Raw genomic sequence first — 16,650 nt, 5'->3', positions numbered from 1 at the left:
ATATATATATATATATATATATATATATATATAATGACAGTGTACTGTACCAGCATTGCCAGAAATTGAACACAGTGCAGCAGAACTGGTAGAAGGGAATCTATCAAGTCAAACCTGAAATTGTACAATACCACACATGCTCCTTGCCTAATAGAGTAGCAAGGACCAATCAGGTTTTAGCTGTAGTGGCAGAACCTGGTCACAATTTGGCATATATGAGTGAATGGTTCAGGGTTCAGAACACAGACGTCCTATTCAAATCTGTAAAAATGAATTATAACTGCAGGTAGACTAGAGAAAACACGAGACAGAATAGTCACACAATGTTGTTTTTTTTTTGTTTTTTTTTTTCTAAAGGTGCTGACCAAAGTATAATGCTAATTAGTACATGCTGTTATAACTTCAGCTGCAGGACTCGCAGAGGAACACAGCGGCTGTCTTTGTTCCCATGATGGTATTTAAATGAGATGTGGCTTTTTTTTTTTTGTTTTGTTTTTTATGCGGACCACAGTAAATTTTAAAAGACAAACTACTGAGCTCCCAAAAATGTAATATTCACTGCCTCCACTGAATTGTAAACACTATTCTGTGAAATATGATATATATTTAGAATATCATAATGTGTGTTTTTTAAATTCAACTCTGCATCCGAAGAGTTTCAAAGTACAGGGATTGGCAGATTATATCTTGTAGCTCAGAAGGGGGCTAATTGAAAGAACATTATTCAATGAAGTAATGGTACCTATTTGCTAGGCTGTTTTGTAATAAGACAAATTACATGTTTATTACTATACGGTAAACGTAAACCTTGTAAATACATCTTAAAATGCACAATCATAGATATTTCAAGATTAAAATGATTGCTGGTTTTTCTTTAGGCTCATCACAATGTGTATTAGTGCTACATTACCTTCAATTTGTCATTAATTTTGTAAAACATTTCAACAAAACTCTTCATTTTTTTTTCTATCCAAAAGACTTAAGAGAATCAAATGTAATCGGTGAAGCACACAAAATATGGTTTGACCAGTCAGAAATTCAAAAGTGAACTGCAACGAGTATAACTAGAAAACCTTTCCAATTTATTACGTACAGACATAACTGTGAGCTTGAAGGAGATTAAAACTGCATGCTTAATCGAAAAATGCAAAGGACCTTCTTAGTATTATACAGGTAGTTCTTGGAAACCCTCCACCCATCAGCTAAATACACTGATAACAGCAGGAAGACAACCTCAGAGACACAGCTGCTGAAAAAATTGCAAGGAAGCGAGCTGTTGTATCAATCAACTTTGCCATGAAGGGTGTTTGCATTATATATCTAAACATGTGTGCAGGTTCACTGTCATCTATTTTTAATAATTTCTATGTGGATTGTGAACCTTCCATCATAATAGATAAAACCCCACATGAGCTCAGTAAAGAGCTGTTCAAAAGATCCATCTATTCACTTCTACTTTGTTTGGTCTAGGACTATAATTTTGACCTGACATTTATTTTTGTGCATCTTCTGCAGGAGTTTGCTGCGTTGACAAAGGAGTTAAATGCATGCAGGGAACAGTTGCTGGAAAAAGAAGAGGAGATTTCAGAATTGAAAGCTGAGAGGAACAACACCAGAGTGAGTACGAAGAGAACCCAAAAACTGCCAGGGGCTCTAGAAACGTCTGAAACTAGACCACAACCAATCGGGCTCGTGCCAAACGAGCACAGGTTAATTAACCTTTTTTCCCCTGTTGCCTCACATTGATCTTGCCAAGGGGCAAGCAGTGATCAGAACATTCAGATTTTACTTTGAAGATCGTTGAAGCAATTACATTCAGCCACAGGATAGCAAGGGTGCTAACTTATATTCTGATGTAATAGTATAGGTAAATAAAATCATGTAAGTTTAGTTACCCCACAGGTATAACTTCTGTCAAGTCATCAACTCAGATGGGCTAGGTACTGTATTGTCTGTTTGATGCACTAAAGGTTATTTTGCAGTGTCTATCTTGAGGTCTGGGAAGGGAAGGTTCAATTCCAGCATTAGGTCAAGCTATGGGGGAAAACTACTAAAATACTGACAAAAGAACTGTAGATCAACTGTTGTTATTTCCCCATGTACATTTGTTACTACTTGAGTAATATTAGTATCATTTTGTTAAACATAACCAATTTCTAACTACAGTGTAACTGCATATGTAATTTTAGTTGAAAGAATGCTACTTTTTTAAAAGATAATTACTAATTTTAAGTTTACCAGTAATCGATAAAACATGTAAGGCAACAATAACTTTAGTGTATGATACATTTTTATCTTGTTCTTCAGGGAATGGCAAAGGTTGTGAAGGTATTTGTTACCAGTGGTAGGGAAAACAATAAGGCTTTAGCTGAAAAAAGGGCAAAGGTCACAGTATCCCAATAGCTGTTGGCTGGGAGATCCACATAGCTTGTTTGGAATGACCTATAAGAGTAACCACACAGAGTAAGATTCTTGTAAGACATAAACATGGGTTTTATTTTACCTCAGATAACAGCTCAGAAAGTCAAGCACATACCTTGATTCCAGGGTCCTTAGAGCAGATCATGTACTTTAAGGCTTGAATCTTGCTTTTGCCAGATTCCAGTCTTAAATTATGTGTGTCTATAGTATCATAGATACAGTATCAGATACTTCAGTCTAATTTATACAATAATAGTAGTGTTCAACAGAAAAACTTTTTATAAAGTTGTTAAAAAAAAAAAAAAAAAGCAAGCAACTAGAACTTGTCTGCAAGTGTACAGCGTTCTAAATCATTGATGTCACTACCTACAGTAGGGTGCTGTAACCTGATCCAGAGGCTCAGAGTAATCTGAAGATTTGACAAGACTCCCAGGCTTGCTCAAGCTGGTAACTAAAACATGAAAGAAGCTGACAGCAGTGTTTAGTTAAGGGGAATGGCTTTTCTGTTCTTCTCCTTAGCACTAGCACTATAAGCCTCTTTACAGTGTCAGAGATCATAGTAACCTCTTCACAACTCTGTCGTGTTTATGCCCTTTTTTTTTATTTGCGGGGGGTGAAGGTAGTGTGTCGTGGGTTAGTTGCAAATGAAATTTATGCTTTATTAGCACTGTTCATAGTGTACTGCCAAAGGCTACTTCTGCACACATAGGAATATAACTTCATGCAGTGTTAGTTTTGATGACATCTCTTTAATCTCTTCAGACATATGTTTCTGAAAAAGCTTTTCCAGTTTACTGTTTAAAGGTGGATCTCAAAGGTGAGTCAAGTCGTAACACTTTTATCAAGAGTATAATCCCTGTACGAGGCACTGATTTGGCATAATCAGTACAGTAGAACTGTGTTGACAACTTTGGCATTAATCCATATGTGAGGTATAGGGCTGCTATTGAGAGAAACTCACTGTATTATTTCTTAGAAAGGGTGTTTTTTTTAAGAAAATTCTTTTTTTTTCTTCTAGATTTTCCAGTGTGCTTTTATCCAACCAATATAATTTATCAAATTTGAATATAAGGCTTTATTTCCAAAATCTAACAAGTTATTTAAAGAACATAAAGAAGCTTTGATGGACTAAAGTAAACTTTTGCAGGCCAGAAAGCACACTATACTGAACACTACAATTAATCCATAAAAACAGAATTGAAAAATTAAAACACTTTGGGAATAGGACCCATGAATGCACTTTTTAATGCTGCAATTATGAATTGTTTCTTTGGCTAATAATTGCCTACATTGATACAGTTGTATACAATAATGCAGTGTTCTTCTCTCAGAAGTTGCCTGCAGTGGTACAGTACTCTACAGTAACGCTGTGCTTTTCTTTCAATAGCTGCTGCTGGAGCATTTGGAGTGCCTGGTTTCCAGACACGAGCGTTCGCTGCGGATGACAGTCGTGAAGCGTCAAGCCCAGTCACCTTCTGGGGTTTCCAGTGAAGTCGAGGTCCTCAAAGCTCTCAAGTCTCTGTTTGAACATCACAAGGCTCTGGATGAGAAGGTAAGGAGAGAGAGAGAGAGAGCCTGTCACAACGTAAAGCTGGGATGAAGGGAATAAGATACATGGTCCTGTTTAATAAAACATGTCAAAGCAAATGGGTTACGAAGAAAAAGGCCCTCCTTTTTTTTGTATTTTTTTGTCGTTGTTTTCCTGTTTTAAAAATGTGTTGCAAGCATTGCCTTTGAATACAGACATACAAAAAAAGCTAATAACTTTTTTCTTCGTAAGTGTTTGTGAATGGCTGTGTGACATTGCCAAAGATTTGGCGACCAAACAGTTGTGTAATATTTTTTTTACCACAGAATTTTTTTTTTAATGTTTAAGGTAATGGATGGTTTACTGAATAATAAAAAATAGACTTACAGCACACTACCCTCGACCACACTGTATATTGGGACACAGTTGTGCCAATACTTATGCAGTAGATACTGTTGGCAGTATTTTTTAGGAGAAATAATTGTGTTTGCATCTGCCTTTGTTGTCATGCAAAATTTCGGAAGGAAAATAGTTTGGGCACATTTTGTCTCATCAAGCTTCAATGCCCCCGGTCAGGCTTCTGACAAGGCCAGATGGAGAAACTCTTCAAGACACAGGGACACACAGTCCTTCCTCATTTGCAATATTAAGCGTTTAACAAGGAGTAAGCTAGAAATTATTGTATTCTCATATTGTCATGTATATATGTTGTTCTTGTCTTTTTTTTGTTTTTTTTTATTTGCATTGTGAACTTTCTTTATGGGCAAAACACCCCACCCGAAGACCCACCTAACCCCAGGCTCTGGTCATTATCAATCCACACTGCAGAATATTACAGAGAGAAATACTCTTCCCTGAGTTAAACTGTGACTAACAACCTCCGTTCTGCTCCTTGAAAGCCTTTCAAAATGTTTTTGCGATATATGCATTAATACTGTGTAAAAATACAATCTTATCACTGAATTATCATCACATTTTGCAGCAACCACACTAAAATAGATCCAGGAATAGAACAAACTCCATGACAGGATGCAGTTGTTGTGAGGATTTGTTTCTATAAACATTGTTTTAAATCTGTTTTAAAAATGGCCCAATTGCAAAGTGTGACACGGCTGTAACAGAGCAGTTTCCTCCATTTTAGTATCTGCTGCCTGTTTATTCCCTGGACCGCCGTAGTTCATGAACAATGTGATTAATGCAGTGACTCTAAAGGCCACGAGTCAAGCAATCTTCTGTCTCGGTTTGAGAGAAGAACAAATAGAAATGGCAACTTTTTTAAAGAAGTGCCAACCAAGGCTTATTATTAGTACAAGAAATATAGTCACCCGTCCGCTCCATTCCTGGTATTTTTCACTTACTGGACTTGCACAGATATTTCAAAGACAACCCTATAGATCAAAACGTTGCTTCTGCTTCTTGATACCAATAATGATTTAAATAAAGTTGATGAGGTAATACAAAAGATTTTAATGAATACATACATAATTAAACTTATATTTCCTTTAAAAGACCCCATCATTTGAATCATTCTGATTTAACCTGCCTCCACGAATCTGCTTCTCCAGAGCTGTCTACTAATCCCCAAATAATTTATTTTCCAGGTGAGGGAACGATTGAGAGTCTCGTTGGAGAGAGTCTCTGCTTTGGAAGAAGAATTGACTGTAGCTAACCAAGAGGTAAGATGCTGCTTTTCATTTTTTAGCTGTTTCCCATCACTCTTATTGAAAGTGTCACACAGTGATGAGTTATAACCTGTAATCTGTTTAGGCCACAGACCAAGGTCCACTGAAACTAGCTGTCAAAATCGGACATCTAATACAGGACACGAATATATTCCAGCAAGACAAAACATCTGCTTATTATTCATCTTGTAACAGCTGAGCAATGCATTCTCGAAAGACAGGCTATCATGTTGGAAACAATACCCTCTACCTGCTGTAAGCAATGGCTTTAAAACCTAGGTCGCTTCAGGGTTTTTGCCTGGGAAAATAGGCAATTCAGTAATTAATTGGCCAACCAAACATGATTTTACTGTTTGTAGAAAATGGTAGGTGCATATTAGTCAGGAATTCTATCATCAGTCCTGCTCTTCCCTCTGTGTCTCTCTCTCTCTCTCTCTGAAGCGTTGTAAGTTTAAAATAACGGCTCCGGAGTGAAAAAGTTGGGAGAGACTGACAAGTATTGAATCTGCTTGTCGAATGTAAACAGTCCTGTCATTTTATTCCTGTATTTCTTCGGTCTTTGCTTGCGTACTTGTCATGCACTGCTGCTCACGCCAACACATTCTCCACAGTGTTTTACGACAGCAAGTCAGTAAGCCTGCTGTGGCCTGGTCAGATTTTGTCATGTTATTTGCAGTTCTGTTTTCCCTCTATCTTGCCTATCAAGGCTCCCTCCGAAATCATCCTAGTAGCCTTCTCTTTACACTTTACGCATGTCAAGGACTTTTATTTGCAAAGCTACATGGCACGTAGCCATCCCCGCCAGTGATCCTGAATCTGACAGTATAGATGAAAAGTTGACTTTTTGCCTTGCAAATAATAAACCACGATGTGCCTCCAACAATCATTGCCTGTAATCCCTTGTTGTTTTATGGTTCAAAAGTCCCCTAAAAGGTTGTTACAAGTGTAGGCACAGTCGATCTATATCTGTAATTTTAAAATATTGCTTTCAGGTGGCACATCTACCTCTGTGTCAAGATAATTTAAGACATTGGTTCCCTTTGACAGTGCTCCTGTTTCTGACTACCAAAATATTTCTTGCTATGTGACAGGGAGGTCTTGAGTTAACTTACCTTTTTTTAACTTTAACATTAATCTCATTTGAAAGCATGTGTTCTAGCATCTTAAAAGTTAAATTTGTACACTGCTGAACTTATCTTTAAAACCCCATCAAACCAATACTGTTAAAAATCTGACTGTGACTATAAGACCAGAAGGCTGGGAGTTACTGTATGAGCCTGAAGCTAAAAACCCCACAAGGTCATGGTCTAGACGAGGCCTGTCTCCTGGAAAAAGATTTGAAAAAATATTTAAACGTTATTTCAACCATTGTTTCATTAAATTAGCAATTGCTCAACATTTATGGATTTTATAAGACCACCCGAAGGGTAAATGTCCTGAAGCCAGCATCGATGACTCCAAAGCTTATGGAAAAGACTGGGTACAAAGCAATGGAGAGGTGCTATTAAAACATTATTATGTGGCACATGGAAAGGAGAAGCAGAATGAATAGCTTTTCCTGACTAGTACAATAACAAGGAACAAATTGGCTACAGCATGTGCATTCACACAGAAATGCAACAGTACCTCTATATTACAGATTTGAAATCAATGATCATTATTGCCAGAAATGGTCTGTGACTGGCATTACTGCTTAAATTTCTCCTTTTCGTATCTATCACGACTGCTCGCCATCTCTTGGAAGACACTAATAGGAACTTTTCCATTTTGCATTTTGCATTCGTAATTTGATGTGGGGCTCGATAGGCTGGGGTATCTCACTGCACAGACGGAGACTGGGTTGCTTATGCATGCCATCCCAGCCCACTTAGAAACCTGATGACCTGCCTCATTTATAGTGATTATCCCTGCATTACACAGCTGTTAACAGACAGAGGTCCTATTCCCATACACTTTAATAAAGTCATACACTTTAAATATCTGCATTCGAGGGAGTCATTGCATCTCAGGGGGTTGCCTTCAAACAGAATTTCCACTGAGCTCCCATTGCTCTCTCACCTAGTGTCTTTCCCTGATGAGAGCTGGCAATGCTGCTCCCTGCTAGCCATGGTATAGAAAGTGGAGGACAACAGAATTCTTTACTGCAGAAAAAAGGGCATTATGTTGAGGATTTCACACAATGAGCAGACATGTGTACAGATGGATACTATGAAATTGCTACCTAGTTTAATCCCTTGATTTTTTTTCTGAACCCGGGGTGTAACTGGAGCAATCGTTTGAATTCTCAGAAAAAAAAACCTGGAGATGCTCAAGCAACATTTTAGCAATCTTCCCTCAATCCACCTCCTCATTTTGGCTTCGCTTAAATGTTCCCTTTTCTTTAAAGTCTTGATCTCTCAGTGATTTGTTTCCTGCGTTGCTGTTCGGAGCACAATCTCAAGGACAGCAGCAGACTGAAAGTGGCCGGCTTCACAGTCCTTCCTGCAAGCATGGTGAATGCTGGGGAAGATTATCAATTTGAATAGAAACAGTGAGTGCAGCACTCATTTGCATATACAGGGGAATGCTTTAGTGTTATTTAACATCAGGGCTGTTAATGTTGGGTATTTGTAGTCTGGGGAGTGAGGGTGCAGTCTGAGGAGCACACATATGCGTCAAGTTGCTGATCTTGGCTAGGGATCCTAGGGGAGGCTAGATCGGCCCCTATTATGGTGAGCTGGAGCGGATGTATGCAGGGCTGACCTCTGTTAAACCATTTCTAACAGAATCTTACTCAAAGTTGGATTTTTCTAACTTGCTGCTCACCATTTCAGTTCTGTATCAAAAAGTAGGTTGGATTAGGTTAAAATAACTAGTTAAATTGTTTATACGGGTGTGACAGGAAATGGCGTTGTGGTGACTCAGACCAGAAGAAGGCACAACAAAAACAAAAGGTACAATGCAGTGGCGCGTGCGCCGTTTTATTGACAGAAAACAAAAATAAATAAAATATTTAAACAAAAATAAACACTTGCTCGCAGAGCAGAAATAAAACAATTAAACAAAGTAAATCTCAAACACAAATGATGAATTAAGGTCCGGCTGGGCAGTAGCTTTCATGGATCCTTATATTCTTTTAAATTTAGCTTCTCCTCTCTCACTCCTCACTCGCTCTCGTTCCTCCTCTGAACACCCACCCCGAGTGCAGAGAGCTGCAGGTATTTATACAGGTGACAATCTCCCGATTAGCAACAAATTAGTCACTTAACTAATTCGAGAGATGGCCACCTTCTGCAAGAGTTTCATAATGTGGATGGGGTTTCCCATCCACGCTGCAAAACAATAACAAAACTAAAAGCACAGCTACGCTGTCATACAAAATAATAAACAAACAAAACACACGGCGGTTCACCGTCATTTATAAACACAAATATAAAACAATAAACAAATACAAAACAACAACACAGGGGTGGAGGGGGAGACCCTGTTCGAAAAATAAACAAACAATGCAAATAAACAGCTGGACTTTCCTACCGCCCTGCTACAACGGGATTCTGCAGCGTCAATGACCAGGGCACGTAAAGTTGTCTTTAAGGCAAAGGTGTGTGTGGGGTGGGTAGCGTTGACTCCGGTAGGGGCAAAATTATAGGCATTATTACAGAGGGAGTATTTTTAACATTAGGTAGATAGATTACATTTACAATTAGGCATGCTTAAAATTCAAAGGTAGAGCACAGCACACAGTCACAATAAAGAATCAAGAAGAGCAGTCAACACATTTAATGACTGGTGAAATACAATTCAAAGTTGCTATAGTATGTCCTCTGCTTTGTCATTTCAAATCTTTTCACAAAACAACCATTAAACTTTAAGGCTGTAGTATCCAGTGCAAAACCACATCATGAAAAACCACATGTGTTGGTGAAAAAAGGCAAAAATAAAAATTGCTACATTTAAAAAATATATAAACACGTGAAATTTTTGGTCCACTGAAATAAAGGGCTATCCATAATCTCTTCAAGTAAGAAATTACAGTTTACAGTGTAAAAACACAACACGAAATAATAAATTAACATCCAAAGTAGTACTATAGTATTGAAATGCTTAATACAAAAAAATGGTTCCTGAGTTACAAGCTCTTGCGGTGTTTTAAAATGTTTTAAAATAAATCCAAAATATGGATTGTAGCTTAATAACAGGAAAGCGTAATCAATCAGAGTGCACAGTCTGTATCATCTGATCCAAAACTGCAGAACTCCTTGTCTTCATTATCTGAACTGAAGATAACCCTAACCCTGAATCATCCAATGCACAGAGCAACTACTTCCAGGCTGTTCATCTATTCATGTGAACCGTGATATTTCATAGGCATTATTTTTGCATTGGTTATTAAAAACTGGAAATTAATGGTGAAAATGTGATTTTCAGCTCATTGATGGGATGGGGCGATCATTTAAACCAGGGCATTGACTCGACAGAATCTGGTAATTAGTAATTAGTTGCACTCCTCCTTGTATCTTCCTACTGTATTCTGTGTGTGGTCCTTTATTCATGTACAATAATATCAATAACATTAGATACATAATCAATATTTAACATGAAATACTGTACATGCTGCAATGTATAATAGTCTGAAAAGCTGGCAAACACTTTCTGCTTAACAGTACGTAACACCTTCGTGAAATGAAGTGTTTATACATTATTTTTATATGAGCTGCTACTTGTTTTATATCAGATAAGGAAATAGCCTGAAGGTAAAATGTGCCCCTGCAGATTTAATGCCTCTACCTAACTGGAAACTGTGCCAGTAGCTTTCAAAGGGAACATTGCCTGGTGTGTGTGTGTGTGTATGTAAACAACTTGGTGCTAAACCAACAGCAGATTGAGCTAGAGACTTACCCTCTTAACAACAAGGTGCTAACCCAACAACACACTGAGCTAGAGACTTACACTTTTAACAACAAGGTGCTAACCCAACAACACACTGAGCTAGAGACTTACACTTTTCTGGGAAATCTGAAAGGTTTTTTTTGTTGTGTGTCCCTTGTTTTGCATGGCTACTGGTAGTCAATCCATCATAGGCTGAAGAAAGGCAGTGAACTAAAGACACATCAAGACCCGGGGGGGGGGGGTCTGAACCCCTCATTGGGTTTACAACATGCAGCCAATTGAAGCTTGCTCTAAATTTGCTATAACCAGTCCCTACTGAGATTGTCCCAGCATGAGATTGTCCCACCAAAGAAAATCACCATGCACTAACTTTATAATGAACCACAAGTTCTTCATTTGTGGTCTCAGCTTTCTTTCCAGTTGTTTATGTAAAGCAGGTCCCTTTTGATGTCCCATTTCTTTCCACTGAACTAGCAATGTTGCAAGGTGTGTTTGCAGATCCAGTGCATTATGACTTTTTACCTGAAAGCATCAATGTGATTGCACACAGAGCACTGTATAGAAATGAAAATTACAAACATATTTTAGATGACTCTTCACATTTCTTAAAGAACATTACAAGATTGTGAATATTTTATTTCTCAGTGCTGTGTGCAAAGACTGTAGATGCATGCTCAGTGACACCAGCATCGACCTGCAGAACAAAGAAAAAAAAAAATTACCTTAAATTATACTCTGCATGCTATCCTTGCATTTTAAGTACATCTCTCCCTCTGAGTCATATTAGGGTTGAGTCAAAACATCCAAGTAACAGTCTCTCAAAACTAAGGACAAGTATGCGACACACACTCAGAATGTAGGACTAAAAGAAGCATCTCTTTGATAGATTAATATCAGAGTTCATTAGCACTTCAGAGATCAACAACAAAGTGTTAGATTCTAACTGCAGAGCACACAGGGGTATCGAGCAGGAAATGCAAGTAGTGTATAAATTAAGTTGCAGGGTTTAGTGTGTCTGGTAATTGTAAGCTGCTGAAAAGCACATACGCTACTGTAGATTCGGGACCTCGGCTATACACCTAACAAGCTGTGTGACATACCAGGAGTCAATGGAGGAACTGAGGCCATAAATTATGCAGTGATAACTACTTTATCTGCACATACAAGTCAGGTTTTTGAAAGCAGGAACTGGAGGAAATGCTTTTAGTGAGGTGATGAAAACCTTGAAAAGAGTCCTTGCAACAGTCGGTTTTCTTTGGGGGTCAGGTTTTAATAAGCATGCCGAAGGGTTGCAGAAAGGTCTGGCCAAGCTAAGACCATTGAATACATTTACAAAGAGTGTATGATTAAGCAGGGGGTGCATTCAACATGAGTATGTATGTTAGTTCAAAATGTTGCCGCATGAGGTTAAAAATTAACTATTAATTATGAGAATCGGAAGGTGACTAAATTAACCTGTTCCCTGATTCATTTGTATGAAATCATAAATATAACTACTTAAATTTAATAAAAACACTGGGGAATAGGTGCCTGTGGAGATGCTTGTTTCTGTTTGTCCCTAGTGGCACCCAATTTTGATGTAGATATACGTCTTGGCCTCCTAGGCAGCGACTTTTTGACGTAACAGAAAATGAATTACAAAACATAGTACAAAAAAAAGATGCTCTAAACACTCAAATGAGTGAATAAAACGTCACTGTTTTCTGACTTAATGAAATTCAACCAAACTCAACGATGTAAACAAATATGATGGGCAGATATAATTAACGGTTTATGTTTGTTTATTTATTTATTTACTTAATCTGTATCAGCTATATTTAAACAAAATATGTAAGTCAATATTTATTTATGAATACTGTATCAGCTATATTTAAACAAAATATATACAGTAAAGTCATATTTACTATCCAACCTTGCCTCACTTACTTATTTTCTTGACTGATTCTATAATATCTTAAATATGTACTGCAGACTCAGCACTTGAAGTGAGTAGGCACTGCTGTAGGTAGTACTATGCATGTTCCAACTGAAAGTCAACTGAAAATAAGGTTGATTTGAAAATTTTAGGTAGTACTCCTTTAACAGTCATCACTAACTCTACAAACCCATTGAACCATCCAGAAACTACAGCAGTGCTGTTACCAGTACACGTATCTGTGATTTGTAAATAAGTAATGTTTGTTGTATGGCTTTTGAACATTTCTTTTAAGCAGACAATCAATAGGGAACCATTATTCTTGGTGCAAAACACAATTTGAAAGGTTGAGAAGGTTGCAGCTTGTCTCAGCGACATAACTCAAAATATGAGAAATCTGTCACCCAGAGATTTAACCTTTTGAAAAAGGTAGAACAATTAATCACATTTGTCTGTAGAGAAAAAAGATCTGTAATTTTTCAAGGATGAAAAAAAATTGTAGTTAGGCTTCCCAAAACTTTAAACTGCTGCTGCTTGGAGGCTGTGTGACTGATCAGGTTCTGACTTGGCAGGTAACAAGCTGGATACTTTGACTGTCAGATGCTGAAAATTTTTTGCTGCTGCATCCTTGCAATTGGCACAGTGACACATTTTTCGATAAAACCTTTTGAAATCTTCTTGGGAACCGGAGAAGCAATTGGACTGAAACTTGGCATACATCATCAGCATCCAAACCCGCATCAAGTTTGCGAAGCAGAAGTTGATGTGATAAATTTTAATGTCAAAATAGCTGCCACAAATCTTATCGAAATGCGCCCCTAACAACAAACTGCTGCTGTTTGAAAACTGTTTGTCCAACAAACTCCAAACTTGGTAGTTATCATCCCAGTAACAATGGGATACAAATATGTGAAAATGGTGATGTTTTATAAAACAAGATGGCCGCCACTTATACGTTTACATTTGAAATTGAAACCTGTGTCAGCTGACAAACAGTTTACTTGACTAACTCCAAACTTCACCAGCATCTTCCCTGATACTGTATCAATACAACTGACTTTTAAAAAAATTGTGTTGACCGGAAATGAAAATGGCCGTTTGACACATTTTTTTAGAAACCTTTCAAAACCATCTTCTTGGGAACCGGTCAAGCAATTGATCTGACACTTGGCATATATCATCAGCATCCAAACCTGCATCAAGTTTGCGAAGCAGAAGTTTCTGCGATAAATTTTAATGTCAAAATGGCTGCCACAATTCTTATTGAAACACGTCCTTAACAGTACACTGCTGCTATTTGAACACCGTTTGACCAACAAACTCCAAAAATGGTAGTTATTGTCCCAGTAACAGTGGAATACAAATATGTCAGAATGGTTATGTTTTATAAAACATGATGGCCACCAGATTTATGTTTTCATCTGAAATTTAAAACTGCCTCAGTTGACAAACAGTTTACTTGACTAACTAAAAACTTTACAAGCATCACTCTTGACACTAGCAAATCAACTGATTTTTAAGAAACTTGTGTTGAACAAGATGGCCGCCTGATGCATTTTTGAAAAAAAAAAAACTTTCAAAATGTTCTTCTGTGGAACAGTTGAAGTTGCTGATTTTAAACTTGGCACATTGAGAACTAAACATGCTTAGACAGCTACTGATACCGGGGCTTGGGAGCCGTAAAACTGCCTGTCAGTTCTAGTTGTAATTGTATTTTGCCAAAAATAATAACAACATCATTCAAATAATAAAATCATTTTTTATAAAAGTTTATCATGGTAATTATGCACAGTCATGTTACAATGTTATTTCTCATGCTTGTAATGTGGAATCGTCATATATACTGTTGTCGTCGTCCCCCGTCCCCCAAGCATACAGTACAAACTGTGCATTGTAAATTGAAACATCCTGGCATTAAAAAGCTCAAAACAATACCAGCTCACTCTACTGTTCTGAAAACATTTGATTTTCAGTTTTATTGCTAATTCTGGATTTTGTTTTAGAACATTTTGTTTGCCGGTGGCAAGAAATTTCAAACAATCATGATTATTCGCTTTTCTTTGAATGATGAAACAGTGTACAATACATTTTGCATTTCAGAACCGTGTGTGAACTGCATTTTGAGGTTTAGTAATAACCTTAAGGTAAATAAATTTACCTGAGAACTGCACTGACCTAACAGCCCTATTGCAATGAGTGCAGTTTAGTTAAACCAGCAGGTACGGTAGGGTTCATATTAGGATTTCAGCTCTCTGGTTGAATAAAGCACATGGTTGTGGTATATGATATAGATGGGAATGATACAGACAGTGGGCTATGACGGTTTATTAGTTGCCATTCTGTGGAGTGTAATAATGTATTCCTATTGACATTCGACAGTATATGCTATCCAGAAAAATAATCATTCTGTTGTGTCCACGACCCTTATCCGTAGTGTTGTGTCTTACATTTGAACTGTTCCCTGCTTGTAATCTGATAGACCTTCCAAATGAAGACTCCAGTCCCATGAGTGCTAACTACATGGCTTTATGTTCCACTGCAGATTGTAGCTTTACGGGAGCAGAATGCACACATTCAGAGGAAAGTTGCTTCAGGGGATGGGAATGAAACTGAGCTTCTTGAAGGAACTGAAGCCAGTCAGAAGGTCCATGGAAAGGTATGGCCTAATCCTACAGCACTTCATTCATTTTAGTCTCTTCTCATCATTATTTCCTTAAAGATTGGTATGGTTATGAAATATCAGTTATTTTTACTAATGTCTGGTGGCCGCAAGAAAGTGGTGTTGGAGGCTTGTAAAATTCTTGCTTCTGGATCGGTGACCCTTCACGATGACTCGGCCAGTACCACAGCATGGTATTTCTGTGCTTTTTGGAGCTGCGGATATTAGAAATTTTAATACTGTTTTGTATTAAGTGTTAACTCCCCAGTCAAATGCAATCAAAAGTTCTTCCATTGCAAAAATATTTTGGATAATTCTAAATGAAAATATCACACTAGATAGTGTTATTTAAATCAATGTATACAGTTGTGTGCAAATGTATTAGGACACCCCATTGCTTCTGTAGACTCAATGCTTGACAGAAGTACCAACTATACAAACGCGTTTGTGGATACAACTTCAAATTACACCAGAAATTGAGAAATTACACAGACACAATGTCAAAAAGATACCAAGCTGTTATTGATGACAATACTAAATATTAGTGTTAAAGACACTTTCAGACCTAGCTGTATTTTTAGTTTTTAATTAATTTCATGCAAGATGAGTTTGCAAAAAATCTGTAAGTAATTTTTCTGTATTAAATGAATAATTTTTTGTGTGCAAAGCTCAATAAATGACACTCTACTGTATAATCTGTGCAGTTTAACAGAGTGGCTCTTTGTCTCCTCCCTGTGAAGCGCCTGTCGAACGGCTCCATCGACTCCATTGACGAGGCCAGCCAGGTGGTAGAGCTGCAGGAGCTCCTGGAGAAGCAGAACTATGAGCTGGTGCAGATGAAGGAGCGCATGTCCTCCCTGTCTTCACGAGTCTCAGAAGTGGAGCTGGAGCTGGAGACCGCCAGGAAGGACCTGCTGAAGTCCGAGGAGATGAACAACAAATACCAGAGGGACAACAGAGAGGTGAAGCATCAACAGATACTCATGCTGTGTCTGTTAGAGTGTCGGATGATGCTTTGGTTACCGTGCTCATTTAATGCGTATCTTCTCACATTTTTGTCTGTCTGAGAGTCTGCCAGTAATGATGACCAATGTGATAGTGTTCCCCATACTTGCCCTAACATCATTAACCATGGCTAGAATCAAACTGCTTACCGAGAGGTCCAAAGGTTTTACAGTTTATCCAGTCTCTTAGCGACCAACACCTTTGAAATTAGACAGCAAAAATTGCTGTTAGTGGTTTCTTTGCTATTTAACTGTTGCTATGGGGGAAACCTATTTCTTGTCACAGCTGGGGTAATGCTTTGTAACCATTGAGGGAGTTTGCCTAGGTTCTTTCAGATGAATAGGTCGAGAGTTTAACCCAGGGATAACTCATCCTAGATAAGTCTTGAGTGAGTCTTGGGAACGCTGGATGCACATGCATTGGTTAAGTGAATTCTCCTTCAAAAATAGTCTCTACAGGGACCAATATTAATCACTCTGTACCTAACTTTGTTCTTAAAAGCAAATGGTAAAAGCTCAGCATGCTACACTGCCGAAGTCCAAGTGCACTGAGTGAGTTTGGAACACTGAAA

At 37.9% G+C, this 16,650-nt stretch overlaps 1 protein-coding gene across 6 annotated transcripts in view; it reads left to right on the top strand.

Moving 5' to 3' along the window:
- Positions 1-16,650, top strand: part of LOC121318059 (liprin-alpha-2) — a 193,731-nt gene that overhangs the window by 137,943 nt on the left and 39,138 nt on the right. For all 6 annotated transcript variants that reach the window (XM_041254314.1, XM_041254309.1, XM_041254308.1 and 3 more), the window contains exons 3-7: positions 1,516-1,617; positions 3,809-3,973; positions 5,551-5,625; positions 14,958-15,071; positions 15,815-16,036. In XM_041254314.1, coding sequence (XP_041110248.1) covers positions 1,516-1,617; positions 3,809-3,973; positions 5,551-5,625; positions 14,958-15,071; positions 15,815-16,036 — 678 coding nt within the window. The remainder of the gene's footprint in view (positions 1-1,515; positions 1,618-3,808; positions 3,974-5,550; positions 5,626-14,957; positions 15,072-15,814; positions 16,037-16,650) is intronic.

The sequence above is a fragment of the Polyodon spathula genome, chromosome 7 (assembly GCF_017654505.1).
Source record: "Polyodon spathula isolate WHYD16114869_AA chromosome 7, ASM1765450v1, whole genome shotgun sequence".
In the NCBI taxonomy this organism is placed as follows: Eukaryota; Metazoa; Chordata; class Actinopteri; order Acipenseriformes; family Polyodontidae; genus Polyodon; species Polyodon spathula.
The sequence above is the reverse complement of the archived record's forward strand: the minus strand, read 5'-3'. Positions and strand labels throughout refer to the sequence as shown.